Source organism: Notolabrus celidotus, chromosome 6 (genome assembly GCF_009762535.1).
Source record: "Notolabrus celidotus isolate fNotCel1 chromosome 6, fNotCel1.pri, whole genome shotgun sequence".
NCBI lineage: Eukaryota > Metazoa > Chordata > Actinopteri > Labriformes > Labridae > Notolabrus > Notolabrus celidotus.
In genome coordinates, this window is record NC_048277.1 from 33,608,717 (window position 1) to 33,636,138 (window position 27,422).

The window sequence follows — 27,422 nt, forward strand, 5'->3', positions numbered from 1 at the left end:
GGGACGTCTGTTTAATATTTGACGTCTTTGCCGCACTCACCGTAAAAAGCTCTGCATCTAGAGCTTGATTTAATCCAGTTTGGTGATACATCAGACACATGTAGTAAGTTTGATCAACTCCTTGTCATCAAAGAGTGCCGTGAGCTGACTGTCTGTCCAGAGGTCCAGAGCGCCTGTTACTGCAGGTGCATTCAGGGGACGTCGTAATAGTGCAAAGCAGACCTATATTTTGCGTTCATGGCGTTTTTATTTGAATCAAGAGAATCAGATATAGTGGTCACATGAAGAATGTTTTCTTTTGACTTTTTTGCAGGCTAGATTATTTAACATAAGATATTACAAAAGCAAAAGTGTAGATAGATAGATAGATAGATAGATAGATAGATAGATAGATAGATAGATAGATAGATAGATAGATAGATAGATAGATAGATAAATAGATAGACAGATAGACAGATAGATAGACAGATAGACAGACAGATAGACAGATAGTTGTGGCAAAGTCTGTCTGCACCCCCCCCCCCCCCCCCCCCCCCCCCCCCCCCCAAGGCTGTAAACCTAGGGGAAACACTGTACCTGGTAGATCTCGTCCTGTTCTCTTTTAAAAGATATATATGTCTCTCACTGTGAATATTTGCTGTGGAAAAAGTACATAAAAGCTGTTTGGGTCTGACACTTACCCACCCTCTGTGGTTACAAGAATTTAACATTACATTATAGAATAGATCCTAACTTAACTCAGCACTTTAATTAGCACACAATTGTGTCTCGCTTACCTTACAAGCAGTGAGTTATTACCATCATGAGGGTTCCTGCCACAGCATCCTCACAGCTGGTGTCACAAATGATGGGATGAGAGCTCTGAAATCACACAAATAAAAGTCAGGGAGGAAAGTGTGACTCCAGTGGGAACGTCTCATGCGTGAAGTGCAAGCCAAGCATGAAAAGTCCGAGTTTATATGGTGTAATGTATCTCATATGTCTGGAACTTTTATGAAACACCTATATAAGAGCAGCAGGGATGAAACAATCAAACATGGTTGGGAAAACGTCCCATCTGGTTTGTCAGTCACAGAAATTGGCCTTGTTGATTTCAGAAGCTTTCCTGGAATATCTCCCTGAATATCTCATCTCTCTGTGTGAATGCAAGAATGTCTTAAGGGGTTGACCTTTTTAATTCCCTTTGATCTGCAGACTGTAACTTTACCTACTGTGTCAGTCTGACCGCACCGAGTCTTCGCAAAGTAACTCTGCAAAGCTTGTCTGAAGAATGTGCTCAAGCACAAAAAGAGAGATCATCAAAGAAGCTCTCAGACCGAGCAGAAATAGTGTCTTTTGGCCCCGATCACCAAACTCAGCAGTCCATCACCTTCTCCCTTGTTTTGAATTGCATAAAGCCCCCGAATCTCTGAGGAGAAGAGGAAGAAATATGTTGATACATGCAAGAAAAGGAGACGCAGTGTGAAGCAGTGGTGACAGATGATATTTTAGACTCTTATTGGAAGCAGAGGAGACAGGATCATCGGTCAGACGTTCAGGTTTTATACAGTTGGGGTGATTTAAAGGCACTGAGGGGCTGGAAGCTTTGTTTTCCTGTGGAAGAATCCAGAGAACTCTGTGTGTGTGTGTGTGTGTGTCTGTTCATGCAGGGAGGTAAAGGAAATACAGAAAAAAAGGAGGAAGGTGTTCAGTCAGGAGAAGAATTGAAGGGGGTCAGGAGAGTATTTCGGGAAATTTAACTGAAGACTGTCAGGGGGAAGGACACTGAAGACACAAGAGCATGCAGAATTGTGTTAGTTCCTTATAAAACACAGCTTAATACAGGATGACAGAGTGTGGCTAAGGTTAGTAGAGCTAGCACCACCAGCCTTGGATCCTCCTTGCAGGTTAACGTCCACATCTGGTTACACTTTGCTCCACACACAGCCTACATACAACTTTATCTCCATTTTCTGAATCAAAATACTGACAAACCATGTTTGTTTTTTACGTTTTTAACATTTATTTGTTGACTCAGGGTTTTTTTTATTCAGTGTCTATTTTATGGTTTTAACAGTATTTACTTTAAAAGAAGAATACAGTCCTAAAAATGTACTTTGATAATTGGGTGAGCCATATTCTTCAGTTCAAATACCCTCGTGTGTCTTCAAGCTTCCACCATCAACAGAATACTTTGATACGACAAGCTTAAACAAACCATGCTATTCCATTTTCGTCCCCTTATCCGGGGTAGCAGTCCAAGAAATCCCTCCCCCCAGCAACACTTTCCAGCTCCTCCTGGGGAATCCAGAGGCAATCCCAGACCAGGTGGGATATATAATCCCTCCAACGAGTTCCTGGTCTACCCCGGGGTCTCCTCCCAGTTGGACGGGCCCGGAACACCTCTAAAGGAAGGCGTCCGGGGGGCATCCTTATCAGATGCCCGAACCACCTCAGCTGACTCCTTTTGACTCGAAGGAGCAGCGACTCTACTCCGTGCTCCCTTCGGATGTCTGAGCTCCTGACCTTATCTCTAAGGCTGAGCCCAGACACCCTTCAGAGGAAACTCATTTCAGCCGCTTGTATCCGCAATCTGATCCTTTCGGTCATGACCCTCAGCTCATGACACATAGGTGAGGGCTGAAACGTAGACCCGATTGGTAAATTGAAAGCTTTGCCTTCTGGCTCAGCTCCCTCTTCCCTACATCATACTCATCAAATCATACATCAAAATAATAAATATCTATTTTGATCACTTAAAGGCCCTGTGAGGAGTTTTGAACTGGCTGGGAAACAGACTGAAAATGATACTGATGCCTCTTTATGACCTTCAATAGCAAACAAGACCATCAGCAGCAACACTGACACCTTCTCTGTTGTAATTTTTAATGTCTGAAACCACCCTGAGGGGGTAGGTTTCAGACCAGATGATGGACATCTCGCTTCAGAAACAGCCTTTATTTGACTGTTTTCATGGAAAATAATCACATTGCCTGATAAAATTGACTGTGGAAGACAACAGGATGAGGCTTTAGTTGAAAACACTACTTTTGCATGTATAGGACAAGAAATAAGAGGTATCACTTTGTCCACCAGGGGGGCGCCAGAATCGATACAAACAAAAGTTCCTCACATCAGCTTTAAGGGACAAAAAAAACATCTGTTGTTATTTTTCATGCATCGTTGAAGGTAAAAGTAAAACATGCTTGACAGCTAAAGGATTTTCCTTTCTACTTTCCCAACACAGTCTCAACAATATTCGTACAGTCCTGTTGTGAGCATGAATAATGTAAAGACTGCATTCCTTCACAGGACAATATGTACCATGCCATCACAGTCACCGCCTTTTTTCTCAGTATGTGAAGACCGACCTTGATTCGACTTGAATGTTGTTGTTTCAGAATGTACTCTTAAAAATTGAGCATTTGCACTCTTGTTGAGTCAAACCAATATACCAGAGGCTTACTTATCCTGCAGTGAAAATGTGAGTCTCAGATCCTACAGTAAGAGACAGATTCAGATTCATTATATCAAGCATGTAAGGAAGAAGTCTCTCTTTTCTTACCCTGATATTTGCCTGACGGTGACCTAATTGGTTTAAATGTCACATAACTAAATCTTGCATATTCCCTGTGCTGAGTTAGAGCCTCTGCTTTAACATTTCAGTGTACGGTTTGAGCTCAGACCTCCCTGTAGTCGCTGCTTGCAGCTTCAGATGCCCGAAAACGACAGTTGTGGTGCTCTACATGGACGGCGTCTTTGAGAGAACCAGTCATTTTATAAAGCTCTGGTTTGCTGCATCCCTGCACCGAGACAGCAACAGAAACGGACTCTATGATGACCGACAATTACAGAGCAGTGTCTGTTTAAAATAAAACTCATACACGGCACTTTGTCACATCTGTGCATGGTCATGTGTTCAATGCTTTTAAAGTGAGTCAGCAAGAACTACAAAACAATATGATTTAAGTAAGTTCAATACCAGCAACCTTAAAAGCCTTTTTAACATCAGTCAGCACGACTTCATTACGTGATTGTGGCACCAATTTTGTTCCTGGCAGCCTTCAGACCTTTTAGCTAGAAGGTTCTTTCTCACATGAGGGAGATTGCTGCTGGTGTTTCATGTGAAGTAGCAAAAACATCGATCTAGCATTTTTGTCGTCTGAATATAAGCAAACAGTGACAATCTTGGTCATATTTTAATCAAAGATTGGGTTCATAAAAAATGTGGTACATGTGATGTTGGTGCAGCTGGTTTAGCTCAGTTGTTAGAGAGGGCGCCCCATGTAAGGAGGCAATCGGATGCATGATTTGGTGCATGTCATTCCCCTGTCTCTCTCCCCTCATTTTCAGTCTCTCTCTTGCTGTCCTTTCAAATTAAAAGCACAGTGCATAAAGGGAACTATAAAAGAAATAGGATCAAGCATGTAACATACATAAAATCACTTATCTTCATAATAATTCAATAATTTAACCATGCTCTCAAACAGAACTGTAACTCTGGTCTCCATTGTGTAAGTCAGGCATGTCCAAAGTACGGCCCGGGGGCCAATTGCGGCCCAAGGTCCATTTATTTATGGCCCCAAGCTTCCATCTTAAATTGTGTTATTAATAGCAAAGAAATTAATCACCTTCTGAATTATGTGTACATTTGCAGTTTCTATCAAGCGCAAAAACAAAACTAAAGTCAAACCAGAAACGTCTCAAAAATCTTCATATGGACTGCCTGTCTAAAGCCAAAGCAGTGGGAATTCTGCAAGACGGCAATAAAGAAGAAACACAAGAACTCTTAAAGTTGACAGGTTTTAAAATTAAAGTTTTTATTATGATGTGAAAATGTTCTTGATGAACACAAAAGGTCAGAAGACACAAAAGAGGACAGAAGACATGATCAAAATTATGAAATTGTTCAGAAAAGGCAAAATTTGGTGCATAAAAAATGTTCAGAACGCAGCAAAATAATTATTTGTTCTTAAAATGTTGTCTGCTAGAAGAAGATAACGTTTGCTAATGTTTACATGGGTTGTTGAAAACTGAGGACTTCCTAGTTACTGTTAGATATTTCATATATAACTTTTAGGATTCCAAAGTCTCAGTAGGAGCCCCTGGCCCTGAGGTATTCTGACAACATCATATGTGGCCCTCTCTGAAAAAAGTTAGGACACCCCTGGTGTAAGTCCTGGGATGTTTGACTCCTCCAGGACTCCTGTCTCTGCTCCAGCTTTTGTTTTGGCTCCATGTCTGACACCAGCCTTCATAAAAGCTAAATTGAGGTTCAACATATCTGAACCCTGTCTCGCCTTCAGTTTCAATCTATAGGACGAAGCACTATGCAGAAAAAACAATGCCAACAACATGAGGAGGTCCTCAAACATATTTCAGTCCTCTTCTAGTTAACTTTGTACGAAGTTATTTCACATTTCTGGAACAAAAACAAAAAGAAAACAGCAACTGTCCCTACAATCTCCACCTATAACTCCTCCTGTCGCCTCTTGGACCTGTTTATGTGAGAGGCCGTCGCCCATGCCCACCTCAGGGCCCCATCGCACACAAAGCCGAGGTCCTGCCTGGCGTCTTAGGGGGCCACTGGAGGTTGAGGCCAGCTGCACTTTAAGCGCCAGGGTCTGTCCTCGCTTTATTGTCAGCTTCCCTCGCACTCTCTTAGCCGTCCCTAACACCCTGACAGTCCCCTACAGCAACACACACAAACACACACACACACACACACAGACTTACATTAACGCATTACTGCATGCAGCCACCTGTGTGCCTAAACACACACACACGTCAAGGCTATTAGAGCTACTGGGGGTCAGGTTGCAGAGTAACGTGCACCCTGAGTCCAGGTGGAGAACTGTAGTGTGTGTCCCAACATTACCACAACAATGCCACAGCCCCCCCTCAACACATGCACACTGAGCATTATGTGCACTCTGCATTCCTTTGCATTTCACTTTCTCCCTAAAATGCATTTCCACACACCCCAGCGACAACCGAACCACTCCGCCGTCTGGAGTGCACAATTGCACATGCAGTCCTGAGGTCAAAGGTCGGTTATTCCAGTGAGAGGGGCAGCTGAGAAGCCAGAGAGGAGACAGACTACACGGGTTGGTGCATGAGTGCAGGTCCGCTAACTCGAGCTAAGCCCCAGAAACACAATGTTTATTTTTGTACATTAGCATGAGCGCCTTGACCACTATTTTTGCACCACAGTGACAGTGTTTGTTTCCAAATCCTCTTCTGCCAGTAACCCAGTCCACGGTTTATAACCCAGGCATTAGTGTGTCTACTCACACTGCACCCAGGGGCCTCAGTGAGAGTATGAAAATGACATTAGACCGCGCAGATCACCTTTCACCCCCTCTCTTGACTCTCCAGAGCAGTGCCACGGGGTTTAGGAGCTTCACGACACCGAAACTCGATCCCCTCGTCGTTGTTTTGGGGACAATGGCTGCTGGTTAAGTATGGGGCAAAAAGGTGTACAATATTTCATGAGTCTGCCCCACGGTGCCTGTTGGAGGGCTCAAAGACATGTTCGTGGAATGGCCTCAGAGATGTAGAACATCAGACGCACTTGCAAACACTGTAAATCATCCCATGAGTTGGAAAGAGGGATGAAAAAATGTAGACTGAACTGAGACTTCAAATGCAGTCATTAATGAAACCAGGGAAGTCAGAGAAGGCGTTTTTTATTCTACTAATCAATGAATCAAATATTCTGTCAAAACAGACTGATTGAGGAGAGCAGAGGTGAGCAGTCATGTGCTGTCTGTTTGTAGTGCAAGTGTGCACCCCTCAGTTTTATTCATGCTAAACCTTATGGTCCAGTTGCACACAAATGCAGAGAAAGTTTGATGCACTTTGCAAGAAAAATGAATTGTTGCTCTTTTATAAGTTTTGTACAAGCGCCAACCTTCAATCTTAAAATATGAAGCCCATGCATTCTCCTCTATCCTTCTTTCCAGACTCAACTCGGTCTCAGCAGATGTCTGCCTAACATGAGTCTTGTTCTGCTCGAGGTTTCTGCCTGTTAAAAGGAAGTTTTTCGTCGCCGCTGTAACTAGCTAAATACTACAGGGTGCAATGCTCATAGTGGATTAAGGTGGGGTAAGACTGAGTCTTATCCTGTCTTGGTGTTGGGTCTCTGCTCATAATTTGACATAGAGTGGTCTAGACCTCCTTAGTTTGTAAAAGCATCTTGAGATAACGTTTGTTGGGATTTGGCGCTATACAAATAAAGATTGATTGATGCAAAAGTGCTAAAGACTGCAGTTCATCCAGTGTCCACTTGAGGCTGGCTGCAGAAACAGCGGAAACCACATACACACCCATTCATAAAACACGATCTTTACAGCAGAAATAAACATGTTTACAGCCTGGTTCAAAAATCAATTTTGGTCTGAATAGCTCATTTCTCTATCGGCACACACTGTACAGGGGTTGAATTTTTTTATAACCCATTATTTTTGAAGATATCAAATGAACAAGTTTTGCCAAAATAAGGGCATAGCTGACTTGATTGACAGGCGGTTAGCAAAAAGGCTAAAGTCCCGCCTCTTTACCTCACACTAGCTCGGACAAAGTTAGGTTGTGTTCAGCATTTCCAATATTGCGCCCACTGACAATCGGCTTCAAAACAGTGCTTCTGAAACAGATGGGTGACGTCACGGATACTACTCTCATTGGGCATCATACCGAGCTTTGATAGACACACCAGGTTACTATAGGTTGATCAGTTACTCAATGATTTATCTTCCATTTGGGCTGCTAATCAAAATATGTCGGCTATTTCTGAATAGGAACTTGTATATCAGCTCTTACAGACATATCAGCCCAGAGGTTGAAGAGTTGTGTTCTCTCTTTATGCTGTTTTTTCACTACAAAGCCCTCTCAAGAGTCAGGTTAGAAAAACAAAATGTGTAACTCCATACTCTCAATTTAGAAATCTGTTCCCATGGTTTACCAAACCATATGCATCGATTGCACGGATCATAAACTACGTGCACGGATGTGTGCAACTGGAGAGTATGAATTCACTCTTGTGTTTTCCTCACCTGACACCTCTGGAGCTCTTTAAACCTCAGAGCGCTGATTACTTCCAGTTTCAAGATGTCTTCCAATCTATCAAATATCTGACTATCAATCTTTACGCCATCACCAGTAATCAATTAAGTGTTGATAACTATTCTACAGGGGTTCCAATGTTTTTGGAATAGAGATGGAAGTTAGATCTTCATCAGGAAGATTTCAAGCAATAGGAAACTTTAAACTCAACATTCAGTTGTCAAATTCCTGTGAAAGCACACTGTAAAATTATCCTGCTTCACTCAATCATTGTCAATCCTTCTGTCAGTGACTGATGATAGCTGTTTGGCTGAACTTGTCATATCTGACTGAATCTTCAATCTTTATATTGTATTAAAGTTCCTTGTTGGACTTAGTGTACACCTCAGACTGTCCTGAGGAACCTGTGCGCTCCCATGTCCGTGTCGATGTGACGTCCTCTAGAACTCCTTGCCTACGTGCCAAGAAACAGCCAAGGATAACAGCAGCAGAGCTTCAAACAAGCTTGTCAAAACAGCCTTTCCACTGTCCAATTTTCTTCGCCTTGATCCTGAGGAATACCTCAGCCGAGGCAGAGGAATGCCTCCGAGACCTTTCCAGTCCTCCCTCCCATCGTCCTGCTCCGCTTCAACAAACACCCCAAAGTCCTGTTTGTTTGCTCTGAAAATAATCAGCCCAGGGCCTGTTTTGTGAGCCGCGTGGCATAATCTCTGAAGCGATGACGCTTCTATCTGCTCTACTTTTGAGAAGTGAGGCGACTCTTGGTAGATTTCTCACGTGTGCTCAAATTAGCCAGCGTGCTCTGAAAGTGCAGAAAGAGGGCGTGAAGTGTAACAAACTAAACTTCCAGGTAAAGGTCAAACGCCTTCTCTTCGTCTACGTGTCCTTGTCTTTGTCCAAATTCAAATCATGAACTGTCAGCTCTCATTCACTTTGCACTCCTTCTACTTCATTAAACGGAGAGTAGTTCGGTTCAGATCAGCTGGCTGCACCGACACACAGCTGTGCATTTGGATAAAAACATCAAAACTCCCTGCCAGTTTTTTATTTCCTCCACGTTTTTCTTCGGATGACTTGTCTGCTGTCTCTCAAACTGCAGCCACCGGCAGTCAGGGTGTTTAATCTGACCGAGGTTTGCTGCTACCAGTCAGTCTGCAAAAGTGAGGAGTAACAAAGTTCAAATACTTTTACCAATGCAGCTTTCAGGAGTCTGCTCTTATTTGAGTATCTTTTAAAAAGCTTTACCTCCAGCTTTAAGCACAGAGATCTTTACTTTCTACTGGATGCCATCTTCCCCACATCTCCAACCTACAAAGATTTAACAATTACACATGCTAGAGACAATTTCTTGGCGTATCCACCGCTGCAAAACAAGCATGATGGAAGTCACTTTATGAAAACCTTATAAATAACGTAGAAAGATGACAGAGACTAAATAGGGAAACTTGACTGTGGAGAAAAGCGTTCAGAGTTCATGTTTGTGACCAACACAGAGTTACAACCTGGCTCTGAGGCTGTAAGAAAAAACGGAGACGAAACAAGGGATGTGCAAAAGTAACAAAGGATTTATTATAAAAGTAAGGAAAATAATAGAGTGGAAAGGAAGAAACAAAAGAGCTGCGCCGCGATTCCCACAAGGGAAGTTAGAGCCGATGGGAGAGACCAACACGCCGGATGAGAGGAAGCTTTATTGGGACAGCTACACCGGGCTCAGGTGTAGCTCATCACCTTGATGACGACCCCGGATATGAACTATAGAACACAACCAACAACACAGGAACACCTCGTGGTGTGGAGGGGGCCCCACAATGGGAATATGACATGAGGTTCAGTTCGCTTTGCACCAAAACTGTCCTTAGAAGAACCCTTCAAGGGGCACTGGTTGCCTAGCGGTCTAAGCGCCCCACATACAGAGGCTATAGTCCTCGTAGCAGAGATCGCTGGTTCGACTCTCGGCCGTGGTCAATTCCTGCATGTCCTCCCCACATTTCCTGTCTCTCTTCAGCTGTCCTATCTAATAAAGGCAAAAAGACCTGAAATATAACTTTAAAAAAAAATGAAAATCCCTTCAAAGGTCTTCCTTTAACTTTTTTCTGAGCTTGTTCTCTTTTACTCTTACATACAGTAAAGATATATCTCATAATTTAACTTTAGCCTCACTGCTCAATCATCTGTACTTCTACCCGAGTACAGAATGTGTTTTTGCCCCCTTCACCACATTTCTCTGCTTCCTTAAACTCCTCATTCAGTCCAGCTGCTTTGTCTTGGCTCAGTTCTTTGTGCAAGAAAAGAAACTTCTCTGATTGATTACTTCACCATTGTTCTTTTCTTCTCTAAAGATTGTCTTTTGAGATCTATTGAATGCAAATGATGCAGCTTGTTTCACACAAACTCCAAGTAACAGCCTTGCAGCTGAGGCAATGCTTCAGGTAAAGGCACAGAGTCTGTGAGGGACTTTTAACAGACTTAGTTTGAAGCTCTAAGATTTTCTTTTGACTCTGTGAAACATAGCAAGAGGTCAAAACTGAAGTCACACTTATACCTGTAGGGAAAGGAAGAAGTTTGCTGCTAAAACTGTAAACACTAGTGGTACTTTCAGTCGGGCTTCCACTCGCAATTCTACCTGTGCTCCCTCCCCCATGGATGAGACGCCACTGAAGAGGTCATCACCCACTGAAGCTGAGAAAACAACAGAAAGCTCAAGCCTGGTCAGCCAGCCAGGTCAAGGACCTTAAGAGCCACAAGAGGCCCGCCACCCTGTGGGTCATTAATAATTAATGAAACCCAAGTCTCGGACAGAAAGCCATGACTAAACTCAAAAAGGGTTGAAGCACAGAGAAGAAGGGCTAGGCGGTCAGAGGCGAGAGGCGGGGTGTTGGGGCGGGGTGTTGGGGAGGGATGAAAAAGGGGTCTGAATCCAGCTCTGCCTACAGTCCGTGCTTTCACTGTATGCTCCAAAGGCTCCAGACACAACAATCTGCACAACCCAGCGACGATTTAAAAACCAGAGTGGGGGAGCTGGAGCGACAGATTCTGGCTCTCGACTCCAGTGAGCAGACGGTTGAAGAGGAAGGAGTAAAAAAAGAAAAAAATGGAGCTGCCCTGTTGGGGGGAAAAGGCAGTTTGTGGAATGGAAAACAGCATGAGAGTCTTCTCGCTGTTTCCCATGAAATCCTGCCGTCCTCAGACATGGAGTCAACAAAGCGTGTGCTTGCCCTAGAGGTACTATCACGCCGAGACCTCCATTACGAGCACGGCCCGATGAAAGAGAAGCTGAGGGGGGCTTAGGAGGTTTGGCTCTTAACCCTCCCCCATGCAGGCCAGATATGAAAGAAGATAGCTCAACATGATATTATATCATGAGCAGTTTGAACGGAGAGCAAACTGTTTGGACTAAGTGATCTGATATTGCTGACAATTCCTAGAAAATCGTCTCAATAATACACTCTTCTTTTATTGTAGACTGTCATGCTTATGCAGGTTTAATACTCTAAAGTGGTTGTTAAAACCCCTAGAAAGCCAAATCCACAATGACCCTCTGACTGTGCAATAAAGGTTCATGAGTACAGACTATTATGCATCCAGGAAAGTTAAAATCAAAATGAAATTGTGGTCTCATTTCAATTCTTTAAACAAACTTGTATTGGTTTGGTTTTGCAGAGATATTCATTACACATCCTGTCATAACATAAAAGTCACACTGCAGCAATATGACTGTTTATTCCCAGCATTAGCAGCATCTGCAAACCGAGCATAATAGCCCTGGGTAATCACTGGTGACTGTGAAAACTTCTCCATTTTAGGCTGTGGGGTTTCAGTGATGGCTGATGATGGTGTGTTGTTGGAGATCAGTGTTGAGGGTTAGCAGGGGGAGTTTAAAACAGCACTGGGTAACAACACAGATTCATTTTTAGCAATGCATTTGCAGGGACAAGATTTTGCAAGTCACCAATCAGTCGAGTTGATGGAACGTCTACCTCCTCTGTAGCTTCTTACACATTGCAATTTTCCATCAGTGCCACAACAGAGGTCCGCCATCACGATGTCTTTGTAAACTCCAGCGGTGTGATATTGGTGTCCCAGTGTGTGATTTTACATCACAATACAGGGTTGCAGAATTGCAAGAGGCATGGCCCTGTAGGCTAAACACACAGCGTGAGCTCCACATACACACATAAACACACAGCTCTGATGCTACACATGGCCATAGTCTTCCCCCCAATATGCCTCTGTTACTGCATCCAATGGCAGATAAAAGGTGGAACAACTTCGCCCCACCATTACACTTCAGTGCATTGCATATTTGAGATTAGGTGTTAAAGGGGCATGAATATTTTTGCCTTGATCTAGAATTCTGTGAGAGCCTTTTGATTCTTAGGCGACTTAAACACAGGATGGATGATACCACACCTTATGTTTGATATTTCTGCAGGAGACACTGATACCGAAAGTCAAACCAAACATCACATTTTGATATTCAATAAATATGTCTGCCAGTCTCTCGCTCCAAATGTCTGCACATTTGTGAGCAATATGTCCGTGTATGCACGCTCCCGCAGGTGCACTGCATACTTTTTCTACTTGGATGGATGCTCACTGAGACTCTCTGCTTTGTTGTGTTATATGCATTGTTCTATTTGAGCCACGTTTACATGCACGTAAACATGAGCATTATTTTGCAGGCCTTTCTGAGTCTAATGTGTATCATAGTATCTTGCCTGTAACTCCAAAGTGAAGCACTGTGTCTCCTTGTTTGTGTTCCTGGACCTCACTGAAGTAAATCTCCTCTTGCTAATGTCTTTGTGTGTCCTTGCAGAGTTCATCGGAAGACTGTGACCTACACGAGGGAATCCATGAAGGAAAAGAGGGCAACTACCGCCTGCAGGTGACCCAGTTTGTCCAACGGCTGGAGTACTGGCACAAAGACTTGACAAACACCTTGGTTACCTCCATCACGGTGGTTCCTGTGCATGGCCGGGCAGTAGCATACCTGGGCACCGCAGACGGACGCCACATGCAGGTAAAGAACTCACATAGCTCCGTCCTCCTTGAAAGGCAGACTGTGGGGGGGGGGGGTAATTTGCATGGAAAATACTAGCAGTTAGGCATAAACAGAGCCCCTGAGGCTTCAGTGGCCAGAGTGGTTTCCCTCCTTCATTGTTCATGTAAATGTGGCAGGATGTTGGTACGTGAGAAGTGAAAGCTCCCTGCTGGAGACAGCTCACAGTCAGCTGCAGGTGCTTCTGCCTTAGAGGCAGGTTGGGGGAAACTTTACGAGCGAGCACCATGGACCTTTCTGTTTGCACAATTTGCTTACCTTTGACCTGTGCTCAGTGAGCCTCCAAAAATGTCCCAGCCCGCCATCTGAGCAAACACAGTGGATGTTGTTGATCATTGTACAAACAGAGGATTTCACCCTCCTTATTGTTTCTCTACTGCTTTCAGTGCCTCGAACATGACCTGTCAGTCCTGCTCTAAAGGAGGTTTAGTTCTGGGATAAGATGAATAAAAATGAGACAGTGGCCTGAGGCTCTTAGTGTTCTTCTCTTTTCTACATTTTTGCATAAATCCTGTGTCTTGTTTAAAGAGAACTTTGGATGACTCATGTCTTACTAGAGCTAAAGTAAGACCTGGGAGCTTTCTGGTTCTCGCACAAGGTTTAGTTTGCTGAGTTTGATTTGTGTATTGTATCTTAATACTTGTCTGGATTCTACTCCAGAATCACAGACAGATATTAAGTTTAAAAGCCAAGAAAATACAAACAAGACAGGGAATAATCTGCAGCTTTGAAAATGTAGGAACACACAGATAACAGTTATTTTTGGCCCAATATTTGGCTAAAGGTGACCCAAATACCCAGAGAAGATCTGCTTCATACAAAGCAATGTGTTGGAGATGGCTTTAACATCCCCTAATATAAAAGGGCTGAGGGTAAAGAAACTCTGAACAATCAAACAATCACAAAAAGTGAATTGTTCTCCATTCTCAAAAAACGACATCTCTCTAAAACCTCACAAGTTTTTAGCCGGTTTGAATCCTTCCTTACTCGTTCATAAAATCCTTTAAATGTTCACAAGAGCTGGCTTAATTAGCACGGCTAACTACGTCTGAATTGCTAGCACTATAAGCCATGCCAAATGTCTGCCAGGTGCTGTAAATCTGACTTTGGCTGCAGTGAAACACATCCTCTGTAACTCTCTGCAACTATTGATACAGTCAGGTCCCCATCCATGAGATGCAAATTGAGCCGTTCAGTTCACCAAGATATGAGCATGATCAATGAGTGCATTCATATTTTTATTTTATTTTATTTTAAACTTATATATTTGGGCATTTTTGCTTTTAATGGACAGGACAGCTGAAGAGAGACAGGAAATTTGGGGAGTAGAGAGAGGGGGAAGACATGCAGTAAATGGTCAAGGCTGAAATCGAACCTGCGACCTCTGCGACGAGGGCTATAGCCTCTGTATATGGGGCGCACTTAGACCACTAGGCCAATGTCGCCCCGAATGTATTCATTTTTGGCCCAACGTTGCTTATAAGTGCTAAAAGTCTCTGTGCAAAACTCACTTCATTGTGACCGAGTTTGGAGGAGTTCTGCATGATCGAAGAAAGTGAGGGAGTAGAAAGACAGTAGACACTGGAGGAGATGGCGCATGGGTTTTCAGACCAATGTTGAACTCCTGAGTGAAATAAAAATGTTAAAACTGACTTTTTGACTGGTATTTAGTTTTGCTTGAACTGAACCAAAGAGGCGGTTTCACATAGTCTGATGTTTGGGAGGAAGAAATGACACAGACTTTGGAGAATGCAGGAATGAATGGAAACTCTTAACAAAGTGTGAGTAGTCTGGTGCTCCTCAGGCTCTCTTCCTGTCTTCTGTTTCTGTTCTGTTCTTCTCAGACGTTATGAGCTTATCGCCAAGAAATGCATCCTTCATAGCTGGATAGCTAGCTCTGACATTAATACATGCTTTCTGGAGCTTTAGTGACTTTAAGAGAGGTTTAAAGTGTGTGCAGTTTTGTAAATGCCTTTTCTTCCTTTAACATTGTATTTGGCTACCAGGTAAGACTTCATTGCAGGATTTTGTAAGATGTTGAAGCATATAAGGTTTGAATCAGCTCACATTTGGTTGACATATGAGAGTTTCTTCTTACAACTGTCTCCCAGACACATTGAAATACTTTCCAAAAGGTGCTTTTGTGTATTTAGATTTTTGGAAAACAGTCACCCTTCACCTGAACTCAGCCAAGTTGTACGTCTGTGTGCAAATCACACAATCAGTGTTAAAGGAGAACATGTTTTCATGGCTGTCTTGACTGAAACCTGGCGCCGCAGATAGTTTTAAAGCTTTAAGTGCCAGTGCACCTGCAGTTTGACTGTGGATCTTGGCCTGCTGGAGGTCCGTTAGTTGAAAGGTTTTGTTTAGAGGAGTCATGAAAGTGCTGAGCATCGGTTCAAATTTAGACTCTTGGCATTCAAGTCAATTAAGTTATGATGACTAGCCTGCGTAGCTGCATATCTCTCTGTGACTCACAGCGCTCACTTTCCATCGCTTTTCATGTGGTGTTTAAGTCATTTTCTGCATCCACTTTGAAAGCACAGTCGTATGCATGCAATGGTTCCAGCTGCAGGGTTAAAGCGCAGTGAGTGGCATGCTACTGGTGCATCAGTCCAGTGCTGGACCGTAAACTATGACGAATCGAAGCGAACTTAAAGTAAATCTGAATGACCTCACGTATTTTTGAAACACAAGAATGAAAAGACATGTATGGAAAAAAAAAGGAAAAGCCAAGAGAGACGGGGAAAAAGGGTCGACAGCTGCAGAGAAGAGGAAGGAGGGAAGGAGGGAAGGATGGGGAGGGCTACAGACGGTGGTAGAGGGGTAAGAGGGGGGCTTACAAGCTGAACGGCACGTTAATGGTGAACGGCGGGCTTCGCTGACACGTTCACTCGCACGGCATTTCTGCTCTCTGAGAGTTCTGTGCAGCTGTTGCTGTGTGTTTCTCCTCCATCGACCCCCCCCTCCATCCTCATGTCTCCAGACCTCCTTCAGTTTTTGTTTTGATTTGTTTTTTTGTGGTTGGCTGAATTGGCTGAACTTCTTTGTTTTAGCTGAAAGGATTTAGGAAGGTCTGAAGAGGAGAGCAGCTGTCCGTCACTGAAATTCTCTTCATTTTGATCAAGTGCTTTCTAATCATTGACAGAGAGTGAATGAGAGACAGCTTTTAGTTTACATTCAGCTCTTTGCCTTTCCATCGATGGAGCTCTCATCTGTGTGCAGTCACAAGCCCCACAGTGAGCAAAACTTAATGGAAACTAAAACGTACCCTGATCTAGAAGGATTAGTATACACCTGGACTGAGTGATGTCTTCAGCTAAAGGCTCTGTATTCGGATATCATCATAGTGAGTCTATAGATAATTACTGTAGCCCTTAGCATGATGCCAAACTGCAACTGTGGTGCTTCTTTTTGTGAAGTGGGTGCAGTGTGGTTGATAAAAGATGATCTCAGGTTAGCAGTTTCGCTTACGTCAGACTTCCACCAGATCCTTGTCTGTCTCCAATCCCCTGTTGTCTAGCTCCATGCTCTCTCATGCATCAACGCCCACTGGACGCATTTTCAGAATGCTGCACAGAGCATGTCATGTGACCGAGGTTTTCCCATGGTAATTACTGAATCAAGGATTCTCCTCCTCCTCTCCTCATCCATGTTGTCTTTATCAATCAATCAATCTTTATTTATATAGCGCCAAATCACAACAAACGTTATCTCAAGACGCTTTTACAAACATAGGAGGTCTAGACTGTACTCTATGTCAAATTATGAACAGAGACCCAACTTCAAGACAGGGTAAGACTCAGTCTGACCCCAGCTTAATCCATCATGAGCATTGCACATCGCAATATTTAGCTAGTTACAGCGGCGAGAAAAAACTTCCTTTAACAGGCAGAAACCTCCAGCAGGACCAGACTCATGTTAGACAGCCATCATGCCTCGACCGAGTTGGGTCTGGAAAGAGGGATAGAAGAGAATAAGAGACAGAGGGAGCGGTGATAGTGATGAGACGAGTCTGGAACGTCCACAGCAGGAGGATGCCTTTATGGTCCTCTGAAAACCTCTGACCTGTTGACTCCAGGCCTGGCTCCGCTCATCATGACGGTTTGTTGTTGTAGTTAAGTGAAATACGATCTGGTGATAACACAGAGTGTTTTATTCTGAAAATTAACCGGAGGTTTTCATTTTGTTTTGGTGCCTGACTTCCTGTCCTGCTCGATCTTAATCTGTTGAGATTGATGCGTCGTGCTCCGGCATCCGGCAAAAGTAGAAGTCTTGTGTATCTGATCCGGAGGGCTCTGACCTGCCGCATCAGAGAGACAGTGGATCCAGTGGAAGTTAACACATTGACTACAATAGAAACCTATCTAGGTAGAATTTTGCCGTTAGCATTTAAGGCGCCCCATGTACCCAGTCTGCGGCCCTTTTTGAAGTAGGTACAGGATCAACTACCGGTTTGAACGCTTAACTGCATCTCACCTCCCTGCATTTCCTGTCTCTCTTCCTTTCTTCTCTCAGATCATCTCTGGAAGTTACTTTAGTTGTGAATAAATATTGACCAAACTGGTGTGGGTTTGAATTACACATCAGCCTGACATTTGTTTTCATTGGGGACACAAATTTTAGTCGGTTGGATGAAAGACAAATCTTCTCCTTGTACAAACTGTTGCATGCTCACCAAAGCATACACGGTTATGATCTTCAAAACAACAACCATACAATCTGTAGTTTAAGTTCCTACTTTGCAGCAAGCCTTCCCTCAAAGTTTTACACTAAGTGGTACAAATGAAAGAGAAAGACAAGGACAAAGTTGCTATAAAGTGGAACAATCACCTTTCTTCACTTTGTGACTTCAATGACCCGATCACTTTCCCTTCACGGATTTTCAAACACTGTTCATTTGAACTGACGACCCTTCGGCCACCTGCTCCCACCCAAAGCTCTGCCACAGTCCTTTGCTTCAGCAGCTCTTTTCATTGTTAGCACGATAAAAAGAACCTGTCAACTTTTCATGTATTTCATTTTCCTGCTCTGCTCCCTGCGGAGGAGCCAACCCAGAGGGAACATGGAGCTGACACAGTGAAAGAAAAAGAGCGTTGTTCCCGCCGATGAACTCCATTCTGGCTCAGGAAGTGTTTCCCTCAGCTTCAGTCCCGACCACTGTGGGAATAACACAGTGGCTGTGTTTATAGGCCAAACTTCCCCCCGGCCTGCTTAATACAATAAGCTGTAATTTACACCGCTATTACCTCCAGAGAGATGCCTGTTGTATGGCCTTGTCCCCAGCGGAAAGCCACCCATTATACTCGTTGTCACAAAGCTAACGTTGATCATGAGGCTCAAACAGAGGAGGGGGATGATGCTGGAAAACAAGACGCTTGTGAGGGTGAGCGGCGTACCAGCCAACCTGCAAAATCACATTTCTGATTTTACAATGCAGAGGGGTTGGAGGTATTTACTGGAGTGCACTGCATGGTGTTTACAATAATTCACACATACCATCACTGCCGTCCCAGCTGTGTGTTTTCAGGCAGCCAGGTGTGTGTTTTGCTGCGTGTTTGTGTACGTATGAGTGAGATTTGTTTCTCTAACAACAATATGAATGCAGTGCTTTGTTTTTGTAAGAGACCTGGCTTTGCAGCTCCATCTTTACAAGGCAGAGGGAGTGTGTGTGAGTGTGTGTGTTCATAAAGCATATCTATTTTCGTGTGTGTGTGTGTGTGTGTGTGTGTATGGGGAATGGTATAATTTAGAAGGCTTGGTGTAACTGGAGCAACCACACCCCCATTAGAGACCCTGTTCTGTTCTGTTTGCTCCCAAGCCTGTAATTGCAGCGTAACCGCAAATGATAAATGCTAGTCCAGGTGTGTTGACTGCATGTGTGTGTGTGTGTGTGTGTGTGTGTGTGTGTGTGTGTGTGTGTGTGTGTGTGTGTGTGTGTGTGTGTGTGTGTGTGTGTGTGTGTGTGTGTGTGTGTGTGTGTGTTTGTGTATGGATGGGAGAGAGGGGGGTGATGTGTGTGAGAACAAGTGGGAACAGTGCAAACAGTGTGTGCATGGTTATCTGCTTTTATATTTGAGTATGTGCACGTATGATGATGTGCTTTTATGACATATATGAGGTGTGTGCATGCGTGTGAGAGATTGATGAGGGCAGGATGGAAAGTGTGTTGCATGTGTGAAGATGTGTGGCTGTGTGTGTGTGTCTGTCTGTGTTTGTGAGTGTGTCTGAAACGCCTCACGACATGTCAGAGTACAAGGTGTTTCTGCCTGCAGCTGCATCTTCTTGTTCTGTGCCCCAAAACCAGTTTGTCCTTTTACTATCAACCCCCATTTACTTTGTGGGAAGTTAATAACAAGCTTGGAAGACACCCTTAACAGTTGGCCCCTATTGTTCATCTTAAAGGATGAGCCAGGAGGTTCAGAATCCTGCATCAGAATAAAGTCAATATTGACTCATAATTTTGATCCAATATGAAAGATTTATTGAGGTAGTTATTGAGTCAAACTGAACGCAAATGGATCATCTCATCTGTGAGAAAGAAGCTGAATGATAACTTAAAGTAGACCTAGCCAAAAGGAAAAAAAGGGACTTGAAACATTTCCTGAAGTGTCTCCAGAAACAGACAAAGTGAGATTCATATGTGACAATGTCTGCATCACTTTTCTTAAGACATCATCAGGCTGTTTAAGGATTTATGTGGAAAAGTAAGAGGTTAACATGAGGTGCCTCTGTCGCCTTACTTAGTTAGCAGTATTAGTACAAAGACTAAAGCTGAGCACAGCCAGCCTTCATCCAAACTCAAACTATGTGACCTCAGGGCGCCGTTTGCCTAGCGGTCTAAGCGAGCGCCCCATGTACAGAGGCTATAGTCCTCATTGCAGTAGTCGCAGGCTCGACTCCTGGCCTCTACGATTTGCAGCATGTCTTCCCCCTCTCTCTACTCCCCACGTTTCCTGTCCCTCTCCAGCTTTCCTATCCAATAAAAGCAAAAATGCCCAAAAACATAACCTAAAAAAAAAAAGTATATTCATATGTGAGCTCCAAAACTGTCTGGTGTACATGTTTTGTCTTGTTAGCCAGACGACTAGCTGTGCATACGTCCAACAACAGCTTAGTTTGTTCAAGTTAGGAAGGTTTCGGACTGTCCAATTACAAGATGTTGTCTAAGTTAACTTTACAGTTAATTATCAAAAGGTTTTGTAATTTGGAATGGGCTAAAAGAGGCGCCTATGTTTTGGAAGCAGTTGGTCTAGGTTTAGTTCTGAGCTGCATGTCATTACCAACTCTCTGTTTCTAGTTTCCTACTCTATCCAGTGTCCTACCACCTGAATAATCAAAAGATGAAAAGCCACAAAATAATCTAAAAAAGGAAAAAGACAGTATAGAAGTTGAGTGAAGACCTCTTTTGCTGCTTGCTTGCTTGCTTGCTTGGTAGTTGTTTCATATGACATTGATGTTCTTTTTACCCAACACTCTGAAAACTTTGACCCTAAACTGGAAATATATCTGGTTGAATTGAAGTAAAATTGATTTTCTTAATGTGTAAACTTTTTTTAAGCACTTATAATAATGATAGTAATTTTATTTATAGAGCACTTTTCAAAAACCAAGTTACAAAGTGCTTTACATGGGCAGCAAAATAAAACTAACGGGTCATAAATTGGAAACAAGGCAAGATAAAAAAATAAAGCATATTTTAAAATACATAAAATTCCCTTAAAATAACACCAAAGAAATAAAACATTTTTAAAAAAATAAATAAAATGAGTATTAGTTTACATATATTGCTGATAACATACTGTATATTCCATGATTAAAACCACTTTAAACATCAATTTTGTCCTAGTTTTCCAAGCAGTGAACTCTGTTAACCTCAACAACACATGGCACACAATTTTGCCTCTAAACCAACTCCATTACTCATTTTAACAATAAAACATTATTAAACAATAGAATGAATCAAACTAAACTCTGCTTTAAGCCAAACTCTGTCATGGGAACGATCCAGAAAAAGATGTCAGAATCTCGATCATGTTTCTTCACCATCTCCCGGTCAAGGTGTTCTGGCCTTACGCCCAAACTCGAGTTAATACGTTCCCGTTTATCATCCTTAGGCTTGTTTTTTTTGTCTTCATGTAATTCTGTGGATCCATTGTTGTCTTCTCCAGACCCCCTCTAATGTTTCGCTGTGGTTAAATTCATGGCGTTCGTCAGTGTCCAAAACAGTGAAGCGTTCCAAATAAACACAGCAACAGAGAAAAACAGCAACAAATAAAGAAAACCTCACCTTTGAGTCAGGTGTCCTCAGATGAACCTGTGCATTTCACGTGGAACAGACGGCAAATATTTTACAGTTAACCCACCTCTTATCTTACAGAGAACCTATTCGATTTGATTAATTACACTGTGTATGAAGAAACAGATGTAGCCATTGTTTTATCCCTGCTTTTTATTTCATGCCAGTTGCCAGAGATTAAATCTAAAAGGAGAAACATCAGGCAGAGAGGAAAAAACTGAAGAAATACAGAGAACTGACTCCTGCAGGACGTTTCAAAGAAAGCAGATAATTATCGCCGGTTTCTTTGGTCATTTGAATAGAAACAGGTTCATTTAATTTTTTTTTGTTCTGGATGTGTCCACAGGAGGTCCCACAGAGATTGTATAACTAAAAAGTTACATGTGCTCATGCCCAATAAAAATCTGGGCTTGTTATTCTGTGCTTAATAAGTGCTTGAGCTATCCCAAATGTTCAAACCATAACAACCAAATCTTGATTTTCACAGGAGTCACATATATCAAAGTATTTGTGGCGTGCTGTTGAATTGAATAACGCTCAGGGTCAGAGAAATATTCATTTAACAAGCAGCTCTTGTGCCTTTTGCAGCAGAAACATGATTTTGACTGATGGGTAGAACACTGGCCAGAAGTCTCTCTCTGAAACTCCACACTTTTAGTCAGCTGAAGCTCTGATAGCATCATTTAACACACAACAACAACAACCAATGATTAATAACTGAATGATTCTACATATGCAACATGCTTTTTTGTCATCCTCCAGGTGCTGTTATCCAGATTTGCCTCCCCTCATGTCAACATCCGGCTGGACTCGAGGCCTGTCACTGCCAGTGTCGCTCTGCTGGGCGATGACCACTCAGAGGGAGCAATTCTTGTGGCCACAGGGAACAAGGTGGGCTGGAAAAATAAAGAAACTATGGTCATTTATTGGATAGTAATGAAGCAGAGAGAGAGTTTTGATTTTACTTTTGGTGGGCTAATGTTTAAAACATAAACAAAACAACAGTGATCATGGAGCAGAGCCAACAGATTAAAGAGAATACATTTCCTGAAGGTGCAACAAAACATTTGGTTCCTCTGGTGATCCATCTGAGTCCAAAGGGAAACTCCTTCTTTGTGTGTCAAACAGAGAAGAAGAAACTTTTCCTTTCACTTTAGAGTCACGTTATAATTCCTGTCTCGTCATTCTTTCCTAGATCACCAAGGTCCCTCTGATTGGCCCCGGTTGCAGTCAGCTGACCACCTGCACTTCCTGTTTGTTGTCGTCCCGTGTGACCGAGTGCGGCTGGTGCGATGGACGCTGCACCAGAGCCAAAGAATGTCCGTCCTCCTCCGTCTGGACTCAGGACTCCTGCACACCTGTTATTACAAAGGTAACAGCAGCAACCTGTCACCACGGCTCAATAATCCTCTTGCAGAAGAAGCTGCATGCTGGAAAAACATTACTTGCTTCACCTGCGTCTGAATTAATCAATCCTTTACTCTTCATTTCACAACAAATGGGCAAATAACCTCCAAAAGTGAGCTTATGTAAGCGTTCAGCTCATTTTTAAGGGACACTGATCATGTGATCGCATCATCCGAGGTTCAAGCGTTGTTCAAACTGTCCCTCACTCCTCTCCTCCCAACAGCAGCTCATATAACCTGTCTGTCTGTGAAACCCGTGATTGGTACGTTTGCACTGTGTTTGTCTTTACAGCAGCGTCTGTGAAGGTCATGGTCCTAGCTGAAATGTCAGAGCTTTTACAGCAGCGTCGTTCTGTTAAACACCGCCTTGCCTCTGTGAGACTTTACAGAGCTCACTGTGGGTGGTGCTCATTCTTTCTCACTTTAATGCAGCACCACATGCTGCTAGACTGTCTCCTTATATATATATATATAAAAGAACAACAAGCTGCCTCCATGCTCTGAATAAAACAAAAAAGGACATGGACTTGTAAAAACACCTCGTCCTCGTCAAAAGGACATGGACTTGTAAAAACACCTCGTCCTCGTCCTCTGGCAGATATTTAAAAAAAGCTGCAAGTCACTGCAGAAAGGTTGCATGACATTTTCACTCATATTCCTTCCATTAGTTCACCCTTAAAGTACTACACTCTGCACTGTTGACCTTCTTTGTCAGCAAATGGAATTATAAGATGGGATTTTTGCACTTACCAGAAGTTACACTCACTAGAAGTTAACACAACCCCCTCCTCCTCTTCTTCTTCTTCTTCGTCATCTTGAACTAATACCAAGAAGGCCACTATAGCTGGCATTGAATTACTTCATTCATAGACTAAAACATCTGTACGCCAGTTTGCTCACTTGACTGTGAATCACTTTTACCAAAATTATTTGAAATGAGTTCATTGTAAGTTTAACTTGCTGGCATGTGCCCTCTGTTTCACATGATGAAATTACGCAGCTGGAAACTGTAAGAAGAGTCCAGTGTACCAAAGTGGAAACACAGTATTTGGTTGTGTTTGCCATAATTGTTAATGCGAAGGCGCTCACAATGCAGTTGCAAGATCTCAAGGTTAGAACAAGTTAAAATGTGGTTTTACAGCACAGATTAACACTGATGAACAGCACAAAACAGGTTCACATATCTTTGAAAGACAAGAGATGAGAGGCCATGGGAAAGCTACCTTCAAAATATTTACGTTAGGGATAATGTAGAGTGGTTTATGCAAATCAGAAACAAGACAGGGTGAGCAGGACCCTAAGCCCACTTAATACTTAGCTTTTAACTTAAAACATAAACAAATGGAACCAAAATATTGATTTAAAGATAACTCTATTGGTTTAAAGATGATTTATTTTTACAGCTGAAAAAATTGTCCCTCTAGTTCTGACAATAACTCTTACGTGGGAACAGATTCTTGTCAGCCTCCTTGTGGGAGGAATGAACAATAAACTGAACATTTCCGTTGACATCTTTTTAAACATACACAAGGAAAACATCACAAGTTTGAACACCCACCCACCTCCCTCACTGATTGCATCTCTGAAATAAAAACCTGGTTCACCCTAAATTTCCTTACATTAAACAGTAATAAAACCGAGGTTCTCCTTATTGGCACCAAATCCACTCTATCCAAATCCATTCTCACTCACCATTGATAAGTCCTTCGTCTCACCCTCCCCCCAGGTTAAGAGTCTGGGTGTCATCCTTGACAGCACATTATCCTTTCAATCACTCATCAATAACATCACCCGGACTGCCTACTTCCATCTTCGTAACATCAATCGTCTTCGCCCCTCCCTCACCCCCCACACTGCCACCATCCTTGTCCACAGCCTTGTCACTTCCCGTCTGGACTACTGCAACTCTCTCCTCTTCGGCCTCCCTCACAAATCCCTCCATAAACTCCAACTGGTCCAGAATTTAGCTGCCCGTATCATTGCCCGAACCCCCTCCATCCACCACATCACTCCTGTCCTCCAACAGCTCCACTGGCTCCCTGTTCAGTTCCGTATTCAGTTCAAAGTCCTTCTGTTGACATTCAAGACCATCCACAACCTCGCCCCCCCATATCTGTCTGACCTCCTCCATGTTCCCACTCCCTCACATCCTCTTCCTCCATACACCTGTCTGTCCCCTCCGCCCGTCTCACCACAATGGGGAGCCGAGCATTCAGCCACTCTGCTCCCCGTCTCTGGAACTCATTGCCACCTCAACTCAGAAACACAGATTCTTTCCCCCATTTCAAATCACAACTCAAAACATATCTGTTCAAAACCGCTTACTCCGTCTGACTCCAATTGCTCTGTCATTTTGTTGTTGTTTCTATTTTTTCTTACCCCTTGTTAGTTTATATTGTTTTCATTTTTGACTCTGATTTTGTTTCCTTTAATGTAAATTCGTGTATGTATATATTTATATCTGTGCGGTGTCCTTGAGTGCCGAGAAAGGCGCCTTTAAATAAAATTTGTTATTATTATTATTATTATTATATTTTCACTACCACTTATGGTTGAAGTTACTTTTGCAGGGATTGGCAACTGAGAGAAACAATCACTAAGCTTTGCTGATGATTTCTGGATTACAGGACAGGATGTTGCTCCTTATCAGAGATGGTTGGGGTCCAGTAGCTCCTCAGGCTGCTCTCACATTTTTTTTGGGGAGGGGCATATTTGCCTTTATGGATAGGACAGCTGAAGAGAGACTGGAAGTGTGGGGAGTAGAGATTGGGGGGAGGGCATGCAGTAAATGGTGGAGGCTGGAATCACACCTGCAACCCCTGCGACAAGGACTATAGCCTCTGTATGCAGGGTGCTTAGACCGCTAGGCCACCAGCGTCCCTCTGTGCTCACATCTGTGCCCGCTGACTGTCATTATTCCCCCACTCTGAAGACCAACCTGAGACGGATACTAACATTTTTGCCACAGTGTCAACAGGCAGGGATGAAATGTGCAAGACTCGTTTCTGTGGATTGATTTAATTGAATATGAGTGTGTGATCTGGTTGTACCTATCTTTGCTTTTGTTGTTGAGAGTAAATCCCTGTTTTATGAGTTTTGGACCAATCAGAATCAAGTATTTAACACAACCTTCTCATTAAAGGTACAAGGAAAACAAACACTTGGGAAACCGCCCCATTTGGAATAGATACTTAATAAATCAAGGGTTTTTAAATGTTGAAAATGCTCTTTGTGTGTACATCAGGTTTTCCCAGCATCTGGACCCATACGAGGCTCTACAGTGGTGACGATATGCGGCCGCAGCTTTGGCTTTGACAAGACGGAAAACTTCAAAGCGTCTTCAGTAACAGTGGAGGTGGCGGGAACTCCCTGCAAACTGCCCAGACAAGACTACATCAACAGGTGAGTGTGCTTCTTCTTTTCATTCCACTTTTTTCCTAAATACATCCAGTGCTGTGTTTTGTGTTTTTGTAGAAATGTAAGTTAGTGTGCATTCTATAACAGCAGGCTTTGTCTTTGCATTTTGAAATGAAGAATGTTCCTGCATTGTATTTGCAGAGCCACCTTTGAGAGGCAAACAGAGAGTGTGTGTTGTTGTTTACCAGATAAAGGGAGCCGTGCATTGGCTTCCTATATGTTTAATGGGGGTTATTGTGTTGAAGAAAGAATGCCAAGAAGCCCCCCCCCCCTCCTCTCCTGCATTCAACACATGACTCTCCTAACTGAAAAATTGCTGGAAAAAATCTCTGCATGCAGACTTTCCTCTCTCCTGAATCCACTGTGGCTATGTCCCATTCAAAAGGCCCCTTTTTCTACAAACAAACCTCATGACAAATTGGAGGGAAAAAGAAAAAAAACAACCATCCGACCGAATCCAGATGAAGATCGCCTCTTTGTGCTCGCGCAGTAAAAGATCATTGAATTAGGATAAATGCTGGGTGGCTGTGGTGTGGTATAATAGCTGGCCTGTGTGTTTTGTTAGGTGGACTGAGATGCAGTGTTCCCCGGTGTTCAGTGGGAACTTCACTCCATCAGGACACACTGTGAAAGTCACCAGCGGCACCGAGGTAGTCGAGATGGATGGCTTCACCTTCGTGGTAAGAACGTACATATATGTTGGTGTTAGCATAGCACCCATATATTTACTTTGAGTTGGACATTTCACTTAAAGCACCAGAATCTAAAATAATTAAGATGTCCCTGTAAGAGTGTGATGGTTTCTGCTTCCAGGACCCTGTAATCCACGAGATCTTCCCAACATTTGGGCCAAAATCTGGAAACACCATGCTGACCATCAGAGGAGCTTTCCTCGATACCGGGAACAGGCGAGACGTGCTGATAGGGAAAGCAGTCTGTAAGATCCAGAGGTCAGTTTACAGTCTGCAAATGTGTTCTTTTGTTATGTTGGTTTTTTTTCTTGCAAGATTACTGGTGCTGTGCGGGTCAAAACAAGCTAGACGAGATCACCTAGATTGGGTGGAATTGGCTTGCCTCCAATTGGACAACAGAGCAGTTCGTCTGAGCTTATATTTCTCACCATCCGTCCAATTAAACATCAGCAGAAGAGCTACACATACAACATCACAGGACTCGACTGGTGTCCAACATTTGACAA

General features: G+C 43.1%; 1 protein-coding gene across 1 annotated transcript in view; it reads left to right on the plus strand.

The window, feature by feature from the left end:
* Window positions 1-27,422, plus strand: part of met (MET proto-oncogene, receptor tyrosine kinase) — a 101,356-nt gene that overhangs the window by 23,305 nt on the left and 50,629 nt on the right. The window contains exons 3-8 of the mRNA XM_034686630.1: window positions 12,860-13,063; window positions 22,164-22,292; window positions 22,597-22,773; window positions 26,052-26,209; window positions 26,790-26,904; window positions 27,038-27,174. Of these exons, the coding sequence (XP_034542521.1) occupies window positions 12,860-13,063; window positions 22,164-22,292; window positions 22,597-22,773; window positions 26,052-26,209; window positions 26,790-26,904; window positions 27,038-27,174 (920 nt within the window). The remainder of the gene's footprint in view (window positions 1-12,859; window positions 13,064-22,163; window positions 22,293-22,596; window positions 22,774-26,051; window positions 26,210-26,789; window positions 26,905-27,037; window positions 27,175-27,422) is intronic.